The sequence below is a fragment of the Polyodon spathula genome, chromosome 1 (assembly GCF_017654505.1).
Source record: "Polyodon spathula isolate WHYD16114869_AA chromosome 1, ASM1765450v1, whole genome shotgun sequence".
NCBI classification, from domain to species: Eukaryota; Metazoa; Chordata; class Actinopteri; order Acipenseriformes; family Polyodontidae; genus Polyodon; species Polyodon spathula.
Window position 1 is genome coordinate 61100097 of NC_054534.1, and position 19511 is coordinate 61119607.

General features: G+C 38.4%; 1 protein-coding gene across 3 annotated transcripts in view; it reads left to right on the forward strand.

The window, feature by feature from the left end:
- The window catches only part of LOC121320469 (long-chain-fatty-acid--CoA ligase 1-like), a 35295-nt gene that overhangs the window by 4109 nt on the left and 11675 nt on the right, over window positions 1-19511 (forward strand). For 2 of the 3 annotated variants that reach the window (XM_041258832.1, XM_041258815.1), the window contains exons 2-11: window positions 1755-1968; window positions 14698-14812; window positions 15021-15085; window positions 15376-15477; window positions 16292-16391; window positions 17082-17257; window positions 17600-17632; window positions 17729-17780; window positions 18009-18082; window positions 18794-18871. In XM_041258832.1, the coding sequence (XP_041114766.1) occupies window positions 1774-1968; window positions 14698-14812; window positions 15021-15085; window positions 15376-15477; window positions 16292-16391; window positions 17082-17257; window positions 17600-17632; window positions 17729-17780; window positions 18009-18082; window positions 18794-18871 (990 nt within the window). In that variant the 5' untranslated portion in view covers window positions 1755-1773. Of the gene's footprint in view, window positions 1-1754; window positions 1969-14697; window positions 14813-15020; window positions 15086-15375; window positions 15478-16291; window positions 16392-17081; window positions 17258-17599; window positions 17633-17728; window positions 17781-18008; window positions 18083-18793; window positions 18872-18915; window positions 18994-19511 lie in introns of all 3 variants that reach the window. The other variant, XM_041258824.1, reaches the window with a different exon arrangement.

Consider the following 19511-nt stretch of genomic DNA (forward strand, 5'->3'; position numbering starts at 1 on the left):
TTGGCATGTCGTCATTTTTATAGATATTTTTTTCTCTTTGTCTAACAGAGTCATTGTGATAGGCTGAATGCCAATTCAAAAACAATTTGTAATGCATTTGCAGTGGATTCCATTAGCGTTTGGTTTTCTATTGTAATTCCACGTTTCCCCGATTCTGTGGAATTTTGAAAGTTTCGACGCAGGAACGCCAGAGTTTTCGCTGCAGTGCCAAATATTGTTTAGGTTGTAGATTAAGCTTGGCTTAATGCTGTTGGTTTTGGAGTATTGGGTAGAACCATGCCTGAGTTGCTGTGTTCTCCTGACCTTTAAAAACAAATACCGGAGTTGACATTGAAGGGTCCTATGACCTGGTAAGCTTGCCGGCTGCTTTTTAAGCAGTCACTGTGGCAGTGACAGAACACTTTGATTCGGTTTCCACTGAAACTGAGTCAAAGGCTGTCCCTTGAAGAAGAGAAACTATTGGAGAGCAAGGTGTTGTAAGGTCTCTGCAAAGATGTCGGTGTACTTGTTTTTTGCCGATCAGTTCAGAGTGAGCTTATTGTTCATTTTTAAATGATCTTGAATTTTTCATTGCCGTCATTTCTAGACAGTTGAGGTGTATTGAAAATGCAGACAAAGACGAGAGATTGAGCTGTTTTATACTACTGAATATGACCTTCTTTCGCTTTATAAACAGATTTGATCTGTGGATGCAGTACGGGATTGACAAATGTAGATTGAGCAGTTCACTGTTTGTACAGCTGTAGTCGGACCGCAATACAATTCTTCATTTGACTTGTCAAAACACATTCAGAACTTTTTTACAAATTGCTTGTTCTTTCTTGCAAGGCTGGTAGTAAGAATTGGTAGTTTTGTTTGTGTGTGTGTGTGTGTGTGTGTGTGTGTGTGTGTGTGTGTGTGTGTGTGTGTGTGTGTGTGTGTGTGTGTGTGTGTAAAAAAAAAAACAAAACAAAACAAAAATAATAATGGTATGTATGATAGAACAGGTTTTTCTGGAATGAGTTAAGTGATATGACTCTCCCTTTGCACCACAGTGTGTCAAAGGTTTACCCTGTGTGATCTCTCTGACTGAAATAGCACACCTTGGTTGTGGTTGTGTAGCAGTGGTGACAGAGCTATCGAAACATCAAGAAAGCCTAACTAAAGTTTGAAGTTCAGTACTTCATCAATGACATGGAAATGACAACCCTGTAGTTTCTTTTGAAACATATCTTGAAGAGCATTTGTTTATTGGGTGCCAGATCAGCAGAATATTGTAGGGTGGAAATCGCGTCTAGAAAAGTCCAAGCATGTACAGTACACGCTGCATATCAGAAACAATGACCAAAAAAGAAAATGTGCAAACAAATCCTGCTTCTGAACATAGTGAAGCATTTCAATACAGTAATGAAATTAAAAAGGAGAGAAGTCAAACAGGTATCAGCCCAGCATTGATCGGAATGGTTCAACCTTGTAATGAATATAGTTTACACGAACTGTACTGTAAATGTTACTACTCTGTTGATGCAGGTTATGTCATCCACGTGACTGTTTAGCTCACATACAGTAAATGTGGGGGCAAGCAGATTTGCCCTTGGTGAAGAATTTAAATAAATGAGGAAGTCAAGTAGTTTATACAAATGTGCAGAAAAGGCTACGTTTTTGTTAAGGCACGGTAGAATACTATTTACTTGTATTATTAAATTAAACATGTTTGTGGGGCGCTGCAGCTTTAAGTTCTGAAGTTAAATACTGTCCTTCTTTTGTCTTTGCAGATTCTGAAATAGTCACATAATGCAAGCACCTGAACTGCTAAGACAACTGCGACTGCCTGAGTTTGGAGAGGTCAGGCAATATGTTCGAACTCTTCCTACAAACACGCTCATGGGCTTCGGAGCCTTTGCTGCTCTCACAACATACTGGTATGCCACCAGACCCAAAGCTCTGAAACCGCCATGTGACCTAGCGCTGCAGTCGGTGGAAATAGAGGTATATAAAGCTTATTCAAAAATCAAATCTTTCTCTTTTTACATATTTTATTGTAAACTTTAAACACCCCCGGGTGAGCATGCATATCACCAGCGGTAAGTATGTAGTGAAAGCGGGCTTTGTATGTACTGTACATCCCTCCCACTTTAGAATTTTGCATATGTAGAGAATCACTGGTCCAAATGCTGTAAAACGTACAAGACATTCTTAGTCTGGGAGTATATGTCTATGTATCTACAGAAGAGATTGTTCAACTGATGGAACTTCAGGCATTCTTTTTGCACAACTCATTGAGAGTAGCGGAATGTTTTGTGTGTGTTAGATATCTACTTTTTCATGTTACTGTTGGTTAAGTAATACACAAAAATATTCCTAACCAGGACTTTTTGGCAATCCTAGGTCCACAGCTATTTCAAAGGTTGCCGTTTTATTACTTTAATTTCTGAACAGATCTAGTTACGCTAACATCTTATGAAAAAACATGTTAACACCCGTTATAGATTTATAGATTGCAAGAAATACACCATTTTTGTTCTTCGCCTTGTTGAATGAAATTTTCAATTTATCAGGGAGGGTTTTTGAGCTATATAGTAGACAGTTTGGCTGAGGCCTTCACCAGAGGTTATTGTAAGGAAGGGGATGTTCTGGGATTTATTCAGTAAGCCACTTTAACAGTACAGTGTATGATAGAAAGCCTTTGAAACAAGCTTTAACGTGAAACTAGAAACTAGTCTAGGCCAAAGGTCTTTATGTATCATGGTGGAAATGCCTATTGGTCCACTTGAACTGGAATTCTACACATAGCTTTCACTGAGGGCATGTTCACTGGGGAGGTGGAATAGACAGCCACATGGTTTAGATAGGAAGTTGGTGGCTGAGCTAGGTTTGCAAACCTGTAACTTCAGTTCTATACTTCACACACACACACAGCATCATTCTTCCATACTGTAGATGCCAAATACCTGCCTGTGACCACACCCTCCCCCACTTACTGCTCCCCATCCCCCACAAAGGCAGGTATTGAGTTAGGAATTGCCAGCTGGAGGAGGAGATTACAGGTCTTAGAAGTGGCTTTTGGAATGCTTGCCTCAATAGGTTGAGCCTTTGCCATGCCTGACTGTTTGTTTGTAGAGAAAAAGACATATATATCCCAGAAACTCAACCAATATGAAAGCTGAAGACTTATTTTATGAAATCTTGTGGTTTCAATACTATTATCAGTAAGTTACCAAAATGCTGAGCATGTTATTCACAGAAGGGGTGAATGACTGCAGAGTGGTCTGACTTAATTTCCTGTTAATTAAACACAGCTGTTACGTTCTTAGAAACATTCTGCTTTTGGTTTAATATGAAATATACTGTTTAGATGTTTGTTAGCCTCTAGTTTGCTGCACATTGCAGACCAGTGGTACGCTCAGTAAGCAGAGCGTTAAGTGGAGCTTTCTACTGAATGACCTGCATGCCAAGAGCGCTTCATAACGTTGGCTGACATTCTGAGGAGCTGACTCGTGCCCGTTTCAAAATGGTACAATACCAGTGTGGTGGTTGTGGTGTTGTTTCCCCACATTGGACTTTTTGACCAACGTATCTGTATGTATTCTTTTTTGTAAAAACAAGAAATCTTTATTTTAATTAACAGCAACTTTTTGTTTAAGTTTTTTTAAATAAACAAAAATCTATTTAAGGGGGGTTTGGCGTAGCTTGACAGGTTTTTGGAGAGTAAAATTTGAAGTTTATTCAAAGGCTGCAGCTGTTGCCAGTAATAGGAAACTTAGCATGATGAGATCACAAAATCTGTAAAGCAGATAATTGTTCCAGCTGCTAAAATAGAGGGCAGCCATCGCTAAAAATGCAATTCAGCACGGAGAATCCGCAATGAAGGATTTAATGAACTGTGATGGGCGCTCGGGGCATGAGTGAAAGATAAATTTGGCCATAGGCTTCATCCGTGGTGCTTAATTTTTGATGTAGCCCTTCCTCCAGGCTCTAAGCGCGTGACTGAGAGGCCGAAACAAAAGAAACCACACGGGAGAATACCACACTGAGCTTTTGTGCGCTTGCTAATGACGTGTTGGTTAGGGGCGGATTCTCTTTCCAGAAAAGCAGCCAAGTTTACAATTCAGGGTTTGGGTCAACGGCACAAGAGAAATGAAAATGGTAAAGGATAAGTAAATGCTGGAAAACCCCAATACTCTAAGGGTAACATTCCAAAGAAAGGGAATAGATTTTATGTCAATAATAAACCCAGAATGCATTTCTTGCTCTGAAGCTGTCATGAATACAGAACATGCTTCTTTAACAGGGGAGTACAACAACTCGCAGCTAAAAACTTCATTGACATAATTTGGCTTTCAGCTGGCAGTGACAGGCACCTCCCTTCACAGCTGGCACATACAAATCAGCAGCATTACAATAGCTCGTTTGCAGGAAAAAAAAAAACCTAACAAAAAAAAACACAGTTCATTGAGGGAAAATGTATGCTTTTAAGAATATCTTATTTCTTGATGACCGAAGAGTAGGCTGCCCTATGTTTTTAGTGTTAGTGGTCTGATCTTATTAAGAAACATTGCTCCACTCCTACTTAGCCGACAGGAGACCAGTGAGCTGTCGCAGGATTGGCTAATAAAGCCTACATGAGATAGGATGATGATGGGGAAAGAACAGAGACCCCTGTTGGCATTTTCCCAGTCTATCAGGAATGTAGGCAGCAGACTTTTAGTTTAAGCTCTTGGTGGCTACTTCTTATCGTTGAGTGTACTCTCAAATTGATTTACAGGTTAGCCATTGAACGCTTATAAACATATGACATAATTAAATCTAAGTTCAAAAGAAACAGATGAAGTGCTGATAACGTATTTAGTCTGGTTATTGTGATTATGCTCTGATTTAAGTGTTTAGAATTTGAGTATGAGATTTACCTAAGTGTAGCTGTTGCTTATGTTCTAATGGGGATGCGACTTTGAGTGTGTGTACGTGTATTGTATAAGTGTAGTAAGCAGTTTCAGGTACACTGGGACAGACTTATGAAGGTGTTTGCACCAAAATTTTACAGGTACTGTAAACATTTGCTCATACTGTACATGTTAAAGCAAAAACCTGAAAACTGAAAACTTCACTGGAAGGGATAGCAAAACACACACAATATTTAAGGAAATCCATTAAGGAAAGGGGTGTTTTAATTTGACTTTTCAGGCTGCTTGGATATAAGGATCTGACCCAGATCCAATTATTTTTATATATATATATATATAAATAATGTTAAAGAAACCTGGTAAGAAAATGTGTGTGTGTGTGTGTTTATATACAGCTCTGGAAAAAATTAAGAGACCACTGCAAAATTATCAGTTTCTCTGTGTGGCAGAGCAAAGCTCTGCCCTTTTTAAATTGGCAGGGATGGTGTTAATTTCTCCTACCTGCCTGGGTTTATTATGTTCAGGTGGCTGGGGTTGATTAGGTTAATTAACGATCAATCAGCGCCCAGCCACCTGACATAAAAGGAGGCCTCTGCTTCTCATTTAGGAGGAGGGAGCTGAGGAAGCAAGTTGGTGGGGTTTTTTGGTGGTTTGTATTTTTGAAATTTTGAATCCAGTGAAGGCATTGCCCAACCTGGAAACCTTATTTTTGTAAGTTTTTTGTTTTCTTTGTTTAGGTATTTGTGTTTAAACATCTTTGTTTTGCCCTTGTGCCCTTTTATTTTTATGTATTTATAATAAAATAATTATTTTTTTGAACTATAGACTGTCTCTGGGCCTCTCTCCACTCGCCAGCCTGCCACACTCTGGTTTTACTATTTATAGGTATGTGTTTGGGTAAAATGAACATTTTTGTTTTTATTCTATAAACTACTGACAACATTTCTCCCAAATTCCAAATAAAAATATTGTCATTTAGAGCATTTATTTGCAGAAAATGACAACTGGTCAAAATAACAAAGATGCAGTGTTGTCAGACCTCGAATAATGCAAAGAAAATAAGTTCAGATTCATTTTTAAAAAACACAATACTAATGTTTTAACTTAGGAAGAGTTCAGAAATCAATATTTGGTAGAGTAACCCTGATTTTCAAGCACAGCTTTCATGCGTCTTGGCATGCTCTCCACCAGTCCTTCACATTGATGTTGGGTGACTTTATGCCACTCCTGGCGCATAAATTCAAGCAGCTCGGCTTTGTTTGATGGCTTATGACCATCCATCTTCCTCTTGATCACATTCCAGAGGTTTTCAATGGGGTTCAGGTCTGGAGATTGGGCTGGCCATGACAGGGTCTTGATCTGGTGGTCCTCCATCCACACCTTGATTGACCTGACTGTGTGGCTTGGAGCCTTGTCCTTCTGGAAAAACCAATCCTCAGAGTTGGGGAACATTGTCAGAGCAGAAGGAAGCAAGTTTTCTTCCTGGACAACCTTGTACTTGGCTTGATTCATGCCAAAGCTGCCCGATTCCAGCCTTGCTGAAGCACCCCCAGATCATCGCCAATCTTCCACCACATTTCACAGTGGGTGCGAGACACTGTGGCTTGTAGGCCTCTCCAGGTCTCTGTCTAACCATTAGACAACCAGGTGTTGGGCAAAGGTGAAAACTGGACTCATCTGGGGGTGCTTCAGCAAGGCTGGAATCGGGCAGATTTGTCTTTGTGAAGGGCGCATGAATCAAGCCAACTGAATTTTGCAGTGGTCTCAATTTTTTCCAAAGCTGTATATATGCGAGTACAATGAAATGAAACTTTTTTTTTTTTTGGGTGTAGCTTATAATTATGTGCTGGATTAAAACATTTTTCCTGTTTTGAAGCAAGGTCAGATTGTGGGCATTGTTCCTATTTTTTACATGCCAACCTCAAACCTCTCATTAACAGTTCTGGATTAAACCAGCCCTTGACTATTGTGGATACAGAAGCTGTGTAGCAACAGCAGTCACACTGTGAAATCACATGAATGACAACAACCGTCGTTGTCGTTTATTTGATCCCTAAAGGAGCATTGAGACACAAACGCATACGTGTCACTGCTGGGCATGTTTACTGCAATACTGCCTGTCATTAACTGAACTGGGCACGCTTGAGCAGTGTACACTACATGACTTTCAGCTACAGTATTGTAGAAAAATGTAACGGTAGTTGTTAGTACCACACAATAGGCTATGTGCTTTGGTGGCCAAAAGTTTTGCATCATCTGGAATTTTAGAATTAAGACTTAGAAATAAATCGCTGTAGATTTGATTGAGCACCACTGTTCAGCGACACTGATACTGCGGTATTATATCTCTGGTCTGTGCAGCTCCATTTAATCACTGGCAGCGATATTAGTGGTAAAATAGCGCCTGATAGCCGACAGCATCTCCCAGTGTATGTGTGACCTTTTGTACTATAGTCCCATTGTTATACTAGTAAATTTTTAAACGGTAAAACAAAAATCCTAAATATCGTCATTTAACACATTCGTTTTTATATGCATCTCGTATTATTATTATTTATTATTATTTTTAAATGTATGTAAACAGGGTCTTGATGCATTGTGAAACGCTGTAATAGAATACTAATATATAGAAATAAATCCAATAGTAAAATATAGCAGATGCCTATAAATAGTAAATCAAGTCAAGTTTTTCATTGACGGTTTAAGACTGCTAACACAGGGTTTAAACATTTTAATCGAATAAGGTTTAATCTGAGCCCTACCAATTAACCTCTATGTAAAATAAATAAATAAATAAAACATTTCCTTCAAAGATGATATGGCCACAAAACATTGTTTGTTTATCACTCCTGCACAGAGCAGTGATTAATGACTTCCCTTTGCAACTTGAGAGAAAGTGCTATGTTGATTTTTGTATTGAAAAGATCCCTTGGTTTGAGGCTAAATCTCGACGCTTGCAGTAATTTGATACATATCGTAACTACTGTTCTGCACAAACAAATGTCAAAGTAGCCTGCTGTGAGCATTCCCTGGCTATAAAGGAACTGCTTGCGACATGTTTCCTTAAGCTTGGATTGTTTTCTTGGAATAACCCAGCTGAGGTGGCCATTCACATTTCCGAAAGCATCTTGTGTGACTGTTTTTACACCTAAAAAGGTCAGTCACTGGGAAGTGTGACACTAACAATAACATTCTGTGAAGACACAAACTGAAATTTAAAGAAATGAAATTGAAGAAAAAACAAAACCGCACTCATTTATCCAGTTTATATTTTGCAAAATGAAGTAAATATTTACATTGGTATAAACTACAGGAGTGTACTGCATGTTTGTTTGTTTTTAGTGCCTCCTGTAGTTAACTTACTTATTTTGGTGGAAAATCAGTATTTCAAGACATCCTGATATCAAATTTTGGAAGATGAATAAAAAAAACATGTTCACCATGAAAATGTTACAACAATTAAAATAAGCTATGAAGACGCAATATACAAGTATACCTATGAGAAACTGTTAACATCGGGGAAACTCATTGAATCGGTTACAACAAATATAGTGCACACAGTATGTATAATATCTATGTACATTTCATTTTGTCATTCATTATATCACTCCCCCATAGGCAGTTTAGATAGCAGGTTTGTGGTGTGCTACTGGAAGATATTTTATGATAAATGATATGTATATGATAAATATTTGCCTGGGAATTAAAGTTGTTTTTTGGGTTGTTTTTCACTTGCCGAACCATGGTGATGTCGCTTATTCCCAGGCAAGTGTTTCCTTCTGCCTATTATTAATAGCACCTTTTCAGAAACAGTAAGAGAACTTTCACATTTTGTGCTGGTAATCAATTTTGTATCTTCCTAGACTCTTGACTTGTTTGTATTTTGGAACACCAAATATTTTAGAGTTCTTCTTATTAATGATAATGACTAAAGCTAAGGTTTACAATTTTAAAAATGCCAGCTATCAGGGAATGAAACAGACACTAATAGAAATAGACTGGAGCAAAATAGAGAACACATCCACAGAAAAAGCATGGCTATTTTTCAAAAATGTAGTACTACAGGCACAAAACAGACATCCCAAAAGTAGACTAATCAAAATATAAAACAAAATGGTTTAATAGATCAATTATAAAAAATATCCAGGAAAAAAGGCACTTTTACAGAACATTTAAAAGGAACCAAGTACACAAAGAGTACTTGGAATTGCAATCGCAAGTCAAAAAGGAAGCTAGACAGGCTAAGAGAGAGATAGAAATTAACATTGCCAAAGGGGTTAAAACCAATTCCAAAACTTTCTTTCCAATATTACAATAGCAAAAGAATATTCCATGAGGAAGTAAAATTCATGATTTCAAAAGTACAGTTTAACATAATACACATTCAAACAACTAACACACTAGGAAATTAACTACTTTCTACCACTATTTATCAGTAGTCTGACATAAAATAAAAAAGGTCAATTTGTTTTATATGTTAGTGCTAAAATGTGGCTTGCTCTTATGTTCTTAGCTTGTGTTTTTTGCCAGTATTAAACTTTTTTTTTTTTTTTTTAATGAATAAGTAGAAACTTTGAACTTAACATAAACAAATCAAGTGCAGAGACAACATTATATTCGATCAGTAATTGCGCATTAAACAATTTGATGCTAGGACCAGAAATACTCTCCTTGCGATTTTCCATGCAAGTGTCGAATAAAATGTCTCTGCAAGTGAAAAAAATAAATAAAACCACCTCTAGTGAGCAAGCTTGTCATGCGAGTAAAAACTTAAGTCGACGTAAACCATCTTCCATAGCGTTTGTCGCATATATTTTCTTATTTGCATAAGTTTTGCCGAGCTTAAAAGTTGGATGGAAAAAGGCCTAGCATTGATTTCCACAATTGTCGCTTTCACAGCTACACACGAAGCAAAGTAGTTTTAAACGCAGATATACAAATATCATGGATGAAGATAATAGTTCCTGCACAATACAATGGTACCTGTATGAACAGTTATTGTTAAGACTGCAGTAGTCTAACTTCCCCTAGCAGCAAGAGTGATGATGATTCAGACGAAGATAGCCGCCAGTTCGTTTTAGCAACAGTCGGTGGATAAACCCACCCGCAATTCTCTGTGCAAATATGAACATTGACTGTTGAGTAATTCTCCAGATTTGCACGCCGCTGTACAGCCGCTTTTTAATGCTTCTGATCGTTCAACCTTCCCTTTAGTCACACCAAGTGTCATTTTACAGTAATAAGTTACATATGGTAGTAAGACAGCAGCCTGCATGAAAGTACAATATTCTGTTATCCCAAGACAGGTTCTGGGGACACTGGGACCAGTGTTCCAAAATTGGGACTGTCCCGTCCAAAATGGGACGCCTGTTCACCTTAATCAAGAGGAAAACGACGTTACTCGTCATGTGGAAAGTGAAACTCACAGCACGAATCGCAGAGGAGCGTCGTCGCAGCAACACATTCCATTTGTACCAGTTTCGAATCCCCTCGCTTATAAATGAAGCATGTTTAAAAAATTCTTCTTTTGTAGTAGTTTGTATCATATTTTTAACATGCATGTGGAAATATTATTACATTAAGTGTTTCACATGCACTAAGTTGTGTACATTTTAAAATAAACTCTTACGTGCTGGTTGGATTAAAAACCTGGACCATATGTGAGAGGCCCTACCTTAAGCATAGCACACCAGCTAGAAAGTCTTACCCTTCGGCCTGAAAATCTCACTCTTTGGGACTGGAAGTTCCACTGTTTGATATAGTCAACCCTTGGCAATATTTTTTTTATAAAGCAATTGTTATTTAAGTGTACCGGCAACCTAATTATGAATTTATTTAGAATGTGCAATGAGCCAGCCAGATGCTTCTGGAATTTAAGCGGGAGTAGAGGAAAGAATGCTGTTTTATTTTTATCCTGTATTCCATTGCTAGCAACATGGGCTACTGTCACTACTAAAGGCTTCAGAACAGGCTGCTGAAATGCTGCCTGGCCAATGGGAGTTGAGACAGTTGTGATTCTGGTCAATGGGAGTGCAGAGGAGGTGGAGACAGTCTGCCTTGTTGTAGACTGAGAGAAATGAGGACACGAGCAGTGTCTCTAAAAACTCTCTTACACACACACAAGGAAAGCCTGTCTTTTGTGAGGGAGGATAGGCTATAAGAATTTTGAAGTGTATCTGACTACTTGGGTGGAGGAGCTATGGTACATTAAACCATTGACTCTGAAGGGAAACTGCATGGCATCCGCGAATTGGAGGAGTGGTTGCACTCGGTAACCAAGGGGTCATGGTTGACGGTATATCAAGGAGACGTAGTGATGTGATCTGTTCCTTGTGATGGTTGCGCTAAAACTGAGGGGACCTGTGTTTTGTTACAAACTGTGGTGTTTGTCTGTCTAAACGCACTGTTTTTGTTCAGTAGACTAGATGGCCAACACGGTCCGAAGCCATCTCGCACAGCCAGCACTAAACCCAGACAACACTGCACCACTTGTTCACCATTGTTGTACGTAATAAATTGTACTTCAGCACAAGCACTACAGCACTAATTTTGGACTGGTGACCGTGTGTATGTCTGATTGTGTAAGTACTGTGCTTATTTACGGGACTGCAACCCTTTATCGTTGCTGTGCAGTGCACATAGCTGTGTATTGTAAGCTCTTTTATTATTTACTGCTTGGTCATCAGACCGTTGGATTACAAATAAAAGAAACCATTTCACCCACACTTTGTTTGTCTTTCATTGTTGGATTACTGCACCTGTTCTACACCTGCTCACTAATTACCACTTTGCCACAGCACACTAATAATGTTTTTATTTGGTTGAATGATCCTTCTTGTTTGATTTGGTTGAATATGTTGCTTTCTTTAAAGAAATGTGTTAGTCCTGATGAAAATTACTTCTTTAATGCTAATGTTATCATTAATTTAAATCTAATAATTTTGAATTTTAACCATATTTAAAAACAGCACAGTATAGAATAGTATACAAAATATTATGATATACTCAACCTTAACTTAAATACAAATAATGAGAACATGTATGTGTTGTTATTATTATTAAAGCTTTTCTAATAATCTGTTGAGTTAAAGTTAAGTATGATGCAAATCAAAAACACTAATATACTTATAAAAAAAAAAAAAAAAAAATCACAACTTAATGCTGAAAGACTGGATAGTTTAGATTTTTCTGAAGAAACACAGTGTGTACTTTTAATAGTTATCAAACACATTGCTTGGTATTTTTTTTCCTCCCTCAGAAATGTGGTAAGGAGATTTATTTAATTCAGTTAAATCTGATATTCCAGGAACTCTAGCTGACATACTGCTTTGTCTTTAAACTCAGACAAGTGCTGTACTACTTAGTGGTAAATAAATACAACTGATTTTCAACTGAATCTGTATAGATCTGAAATAGTTAAGTCTGTCAAGCAGAGATGAGTTTTTCAGAAGTAATGTCTCATGACCTTGGTGTATTGTCTCACCCCTAACATTTATATATATATATATATATATATATATATATATATATATATATATATATATATATATATATATAATATATAAATGTTAAAGAAACCTGGTAAGAAAATGTGTGTGTGTGTGTGTGTTTATATACAGCTCTGGAAAAAATTAAGAGACCACTGCAAAATTATCAGTTTCTCTGGTTTTACTATTTATAGTGTTTGGGTAAAATTAAAATTAGTGTTTTATTCTATAAACTACTGACAACATTTCTCCCAAATTCCAAATAAAAATATTGTCATTTAGAGCATTTATTTGCAGAAAATGATAACTGGTCGAAATAACAAAAAAGATGCAGTGTTGTCAGACCTCGAATAATGCAAAGAAAATAAGTTCAGATTCATTTTTAAACAACACAATACTAATGTTTTAACTTAGGAAGAGTTCAGAAATCAATATGTGGTGGAATAACCCTGATTTTCAAGCACAGCTTTCATGCGTCTTGGCATGCTCTCCACCAGTCTTTCACATTGATGTTGGGTGACTTTATGCCACTCCTGGCGCATAAATTCAAGCAGCTCGGCTTTGTTTGATGGCTTGTGACCATCCATCTTCCTCTTGATCACATTCCAGAGGTTTTCAATGGGGTTCAGGTCTGGAGATTGGGCTGGCTATGACAGGGTCTTGACCTGTCTGTGTGGCATGGAGCATTGTCCTGCTAGAAAAACCAATCCTCAGAGTTGGGGAACATTGTCAGAGAAGAAGGAAGCAAGTTTTCTTCCAGCACAACCTTGTACTTGGCTTGATTCATGCGTCCTTCACAAAGACAAATCTGCCTGATGCCAGCCTTGCTGAAGCACCCCTAGATCATCACCGATCTTCCACCACGTTTCACAGTGGGTACAAGACACTGTGGCTTGTAGGCCTCTCCAGGTCTCCATCTAACATTAGATGACCAGGTGTTGGGCAAAGCTGAAAATTGGACTCATCAGAGAAGATGACCTTACTCCAGTCCTCTACGGTCCAATCCTTATGGTCTTTTGCAAACCTCAGCCTGGCTCTTCTTTGCTTCTCATTGATGAAGGGCTTTTTTCTAGCTTTGCACGACTTCAGCCCTGCCCCTAGGAGCCTGTTTCGAACCGTCTTCTCCGTGCACTTCACCCCAGCTGCAGTTTGCCATTCTTTTTGTAGGTCACTTGATGTCATCCTACGGTTGCTGAGTGACATTCGAATGAGTTGGCTGTCATCCCGGTCAGTTGTTGTCCTCAATGTGTGCTGCTTGACCTTGTTCTTATGAACCGCCGTCTTTGAAATTTTAAGGATGGAAGCAACCCGACGCTCACTGTATCCCTCTGCCAGTAAAGCCAGAATTGAACCCTTCTTTTCCTCACTCAAAACTTTCCTTTTCAACTCTTTGGGCATGGTCAATAGTTATTTTTTGATTCCAATTACTTTTGAGGTACTACTAGCACTGTTTTGCCATCCAGCTGGTCCTATTGCAAGAGGATAGTGATGACCACAGGAGTGGTTTTTATACTTTTCCTTGTTAAATAAGATTTGGTTCAGGTGATCCCCTAATCAGTACCTCATTCAGTAGAATGAGGTGTGCCTGTGTTGGAATGCAACAGACACTGGAATGGAATGGCTGCCATACATGTAGAGATGCTGATTTAAGAAAAATTTGCAGTGGTCTCAATTTTTTCCAGATTTTATATATATATATAAAATCTATCTCTGTCTCTGGACAGTATTAAACTTTTGTATTGCGTATTTCTATACGCAATACAATGAACTGTATCAATGTATCTTCTTGGATGTGTCTGTCTTTGTCATGGAATGTACAGAGTACTATCCCGCTATTTAAATAAATATAACTTGTGTTGTTTTTATCATTCCTCAGAAGTGACCCCCGCCCCTCTGGCCCGCCTGAAAATTTTTACTAAAACCAATTAATAAGTAGAGTCCAAAGCATTAGTGCTGTACTTTGCTGAATATTAGAGCTCAAATTTATTGTCATTCCTGGTCAGTGACGTTATGTGAAAATCAAGACTAGGGGTGTATTGGTTGGATTGGATTTGGCAAAGTTTGATTCTTTCAAGTTTGTATACACCTCATATGACACCTCCCTATGAATAAAATATGTATATATATATATATATATATATATAATATATATATATATATATATATATATATATATATATATATATATAGATGCCATCTGTCTGTATGTCACCCTTACCTTTTTCTGTGTTTCCTGTGGACGTAGGTCAAGCTGATTTTAATTGTTAATGAAGCTGTTCACTCTGAAGCGGGGTGATGTTACAGGCCTGCCTGTTTGTTTTGTTTTTCAGGGAGGTGATTTTGCTCGAAGATCAGTGCTTCTTGATAGTGACCAGTCCTTGGCTTTCTACTACAGTGATGCCAAGACAATGTATGACATTTTTCAGAGAGGCATTCGTGTTTCAAGTAAGTGGACACATCCTTTACTCTAAATATTTATACATGTTTTTTTTTTCAAGCTGGTAAATTCAGCATGTTACTTATCTCTTATGATTGTAATGTGCCATGGACCAGAGTCTTCAGGTGTACTCCAAGGTGTGACAAGCTCCTTACAATAGAACAGGCAACACTATCTCTGAAATTGACTGACTTTTACAAACATTTTGTTTTAAAGACAATGGCCCCTGTCTGGGATCCAGAAAACCAAACCAGCCATATGAATGGATATGCTACCGAGAGGTAAGAACCACTTTCATATGAAAACCTTTGTGTAGTTGAATTGATCTATGTCTGTCGTGTTCCTAATATAAAACTGAGGCAGACTGCCACCAAGTGGAACAGCACTACTTGCATGACACCCTACTGGCAGAGCCCTGCACTGTATGAACCTAGGGGAGTTTTCTGAAGCTTGTACTCTGAGTAGCTATCAAATACAAATGCCTTTGAAATGTTTATGATAGAGAGGGTAAAGACAGTTACCCTTGTACAATATTGCTTGTTTTAATGAAGTACCTGATTTTAATCTTCAGGTGGCAGACAGAGCAGAGTTTCTAGGATCTGGATTACTGCACAGAGGACACACACCAACCTCTGAGCAGTTCATTGGAATCTTTGCACAAAACAGACCTGAGGTAATATATTGCTTTACAGCAGTAAATATCTGTATGAATAGCGAGGCAACCTGACACCAACTTATAAAATAGAACTCTCTATGTATAATGTAGAATGACTGCTCGCTTCTGCAATCAGGGGCTCTTTTAAATGACATCATAATACAGAATCGGAGACCAGTGTGGGATGACCCATTGGAAGCTGAATGGAAACGCTCAGGGTAGAGGGTAGTCGGCACTTTTTACACATAGTGGTGGGTGTGTGGAACTGGTTATAAAGACATCTTGTAGCTGCAGATTCGTTGGATTCTTTAAGAGCCAACAATTACCGTAGCCATTATGAACCTGATAAGTGTCAATGGCCACCTCTTATGTGTATCTTTTCTTATGTTATGTAGAAACCATTCGCTATTAAAGTTGGTTATAAATGTAAACAAACAACCAAAGTTTGGTTGCTTCATTAGGTCATTTTGTTATTTTGTATTCTGTGGTTGAGGAATAGATTAACTGTCAGTTGAATCATTTGCCCATTGTGAATTTAAAATTCATTCCAGCTTTCGGTCTCAAAAGTCCAGTTGCATTTCCATGTTTACAAAACGATACCATCTTGTACTGTTTGGACACGTTAACAGACAGGCACGTGGAAACAAGGCTAATGTGACGTGTTCAAAGTCATCATCTAGATGGCATTTTAGAAGCTATATATGATAATAAAACATCCGATCGTGACACAAGCAAGTATGGGGTATTTCTTGTTTCGAAAGTGGTTGTGTTCATGTGAGTGAAGTCATCTGATGTATCTCTGTCATAGCTCTGTGTGTTTTTCTTTGCTCAGTGGACCATTGCTGAACTCGCCTGTTACACCTACTCCATGGTGTCGGTCCCTCTGTATGACACCCTAGGGCCTGACGCCATTGCTTACATTCTTGAAAAAGGTAGGTGGATCGGTGTGACCAGGGTGGCTTGGTTGTGACGTCAGACCGGAAGTAGACAGACTCAGTACTACGAGTAAAGCACTGGTGCAGTTTATTTATTGACAATAAAAGGTTTGAACAAATGGAAACAAATAATTAAATCAGTAGCTTGCTGGTGTAAAAACGGAACATGTTATTTTTATAACTCTTGCTCTGTCGTTCCTCCTCTTAACCACCCAACCCCAGAAACAAAACCAAAGGCCAGTTTTATATACACATGGCCATCTCTGAATTAACAATAAATTAACCAGTCCACATTCTGCACCAGAGTTTTAACTTGTGTGGTCGACAGCCAGTCTGTCAGTAATCAACAACTGCCAACCATACATTCTCACAAAAGGCAGCCTGACAGAGACGAGCTGCAGACATTGCCTCTGCCAAACTACATTTGCTATAACAAATTCACGCGTAAATAATCCCACACAATACATTTAAATACACCCACAATAATACATTTCTCAGCAGGGCTCTTCTGCCCTGCCACTGTCGGCTGTTAAAGCATACAGCTCATCTGCTTCTTTAAAATGAAAATCACCAAAAATGTGCAATGGTTAAGGTGTTATCCCAAGTTTTAGGAACCTTGTCATTTATTAGACAGTATGTATGTTTATTTAACCAAACTGATACTGAAAATGTATAATGTGTTTTCAGCGGAAATCTCCACAGTAATCTGTGACACTCCTGAGAAAGCCCAGCTGCTTCTGGAGTGCACTTCTAAAGGAGCGCACCAGATGAAAACTATCATCCTCATGGATGCTTTTGATATTGATCTGGTGGGGCAAGCAAAGAAACTGGGGATTGAAGTTATCAGTCTGAGGGAATTAGAGGTGAGTGTTTATTTGCTTTACCTTTTTATATGTGACAACCAATGGGAATTAATTTATTTCAACAGTAAAGCAAAAAAAAAAAAAAAAAAAAAACACAATATAGGAACCACTTTTTTTCATTAATCTAGTTGAGTAATATTGGTTGTATACGTTATCTGTACCTCCCTAACTTTTTACTTTTGTATGTAATTTGCTACACTTTTCATTGAAAAAATAGCCAACAGCCTTATTAATTTTTGTTATTTGCTGTATGAATAGTCTTGCTGTAAGATGGTATGTGGAAGTTAATAATGTTGCAAATACTTGGGACAACCTTAAATTACAGTCTGTTCATTTTTTCAGTCTGTTGGAAAGTTAAACCGAAGGAATCCAGTGGTGAGTAATATATCTTAACGTTTGCTTGCAGCTTTTTATAGCTATTGTAGGAACGTGCAATTGGTTGACATCAGATTTTCTTTTTATTATTTGTAGCCACCAAAGCCGGATGATCTGGCGCTTATATGTTTTACCAGTGGAACCACAGGTAAGCAATTGTTTTTAATAAAACATATTCATTTTACATACTATATTGTAACATTTCAAAACAAATGACTTCTTTGAAAAAGACTTGGTGGAAACATTTGTCATTAACTTATATTTGATCATAGTACTTCTAATTTTTTTTAATTTTTTTTTTTTAATAGATGTGGATACTTTCATTTTTATTTGTGTTGTATTAAGCTCGCCGAGCCATGTGTGTTTTTCTTATTAGGAAACCCCAAAGGAGCGATGCTTACTCATGCAAACGTTGTATCCAATGCAGCTGCTTGTATCAAAATAACAGAGGTAAACTCTTACTTATAGGTATGGGGGGTACATACTTTTTGCATAAGTTTATTTTTTACTATTAATTAAAGCTTAATTGAGGCCATCAGGTGGGGGGAGAAGAAAATAAAAACCTTTGTTACGTCAAGGTCTCAAGATAATTTATCCCGGAATCTCGATAAAACTGAAGTGATCACTTCTGTTTTCTTGATCATTTATCTATGGAGATCCTGAGATAAATGATCTCGTGATTACGAGATAACGGAATGGTTTTCTCGTGAACACAAGAAAAATTATATTGTGATCTTGACATAACATTTTATTTTTTTTTGTTTTTCTGATGGCCTCAGCAAGCCTCCGTACATTAATTAGTTTATGCTGAAAATAAAGCAAAGTTTACAATGTATTTTTTCTGTCTGTATAAGGAGCAACTCACTGAAGCCTCCTTCACATTAGCAGAGTAGGAAGAATTAGATGTTGAATCAAGCCATGGACAGGTTTACTAAGAGTTTGTCCAAGTGCAGTTGCAAAGCATGAAAGGAGGCTCTGCTCCCCCTAGCAACTGTGAAACCAGAATCCAAGAATGCAACCCTATGCTGTCCTCTACCTAAATGCCCTGTGTTTCTGAACTCTTTCTTCATTTACTTGTGCTTACTGTGAAGTGTGGCTCAAGTTACATTTTATTTCTGTCGAGCTCTCTCCTCCTTTTCCCCGGTGTTCTCTTCCTTTCAGAATCTGCACATCCTTAGTCCTGAAGATGTAATGATGTCATTCTTGCCTCTCGCCCACATGTTTGAACGTGTAGTTGAGGTAGGCTCTAATCGCCTTTCTCGCCTATGTGTTTGTTTTTCCAGACGTCCTACTGTATAAGCTCCAGTGACACTCATGTTTCCTATTTACCTCTAGCTCATATGTTTGAGCGGTTAGTACAGGTATGTAAATACAAAAATCATCTTCACATTGCAATATCTGGTCTTGAAATGTATGTTTTGTCAAGCAATGTTAGACATGCAAGTCTACGCTCCCGAGTGGAATCCAGGTTATGTCATTGCCGACCGTGACCGGGAGTTCCTTGGGGACGGCGCACAATTGACTGAGCGCTGCCTGGGAAGGGAGGGCTTAGGTCGGCGGGGAAATCCACAGCTAACTGCGGATCAGCTACCCCTGTGGGCGACAGGGCGCCTGTGGTTCTGCAGTGGAGCCACCAGATCTGCGTTGTCGTCCGGCATTATAGGTCTGGTGGCATCGCTGTGGATCTGCAGTACGAAATGACAGATTGGCAGGAGCATGTTTTCGGAGGACGCGTGCTCCAGCCGCCGTTTCCCAAGTCAGTGGGGAGGTTGCGAGCAGTGAGAGGGGGGGAAAACCGGGGTAAAAAATTGGCGACAACTAAAATAAAATAGACACGCATGTCTAATTGTAATTATTGACCAGGCTCTATGTAGGATAA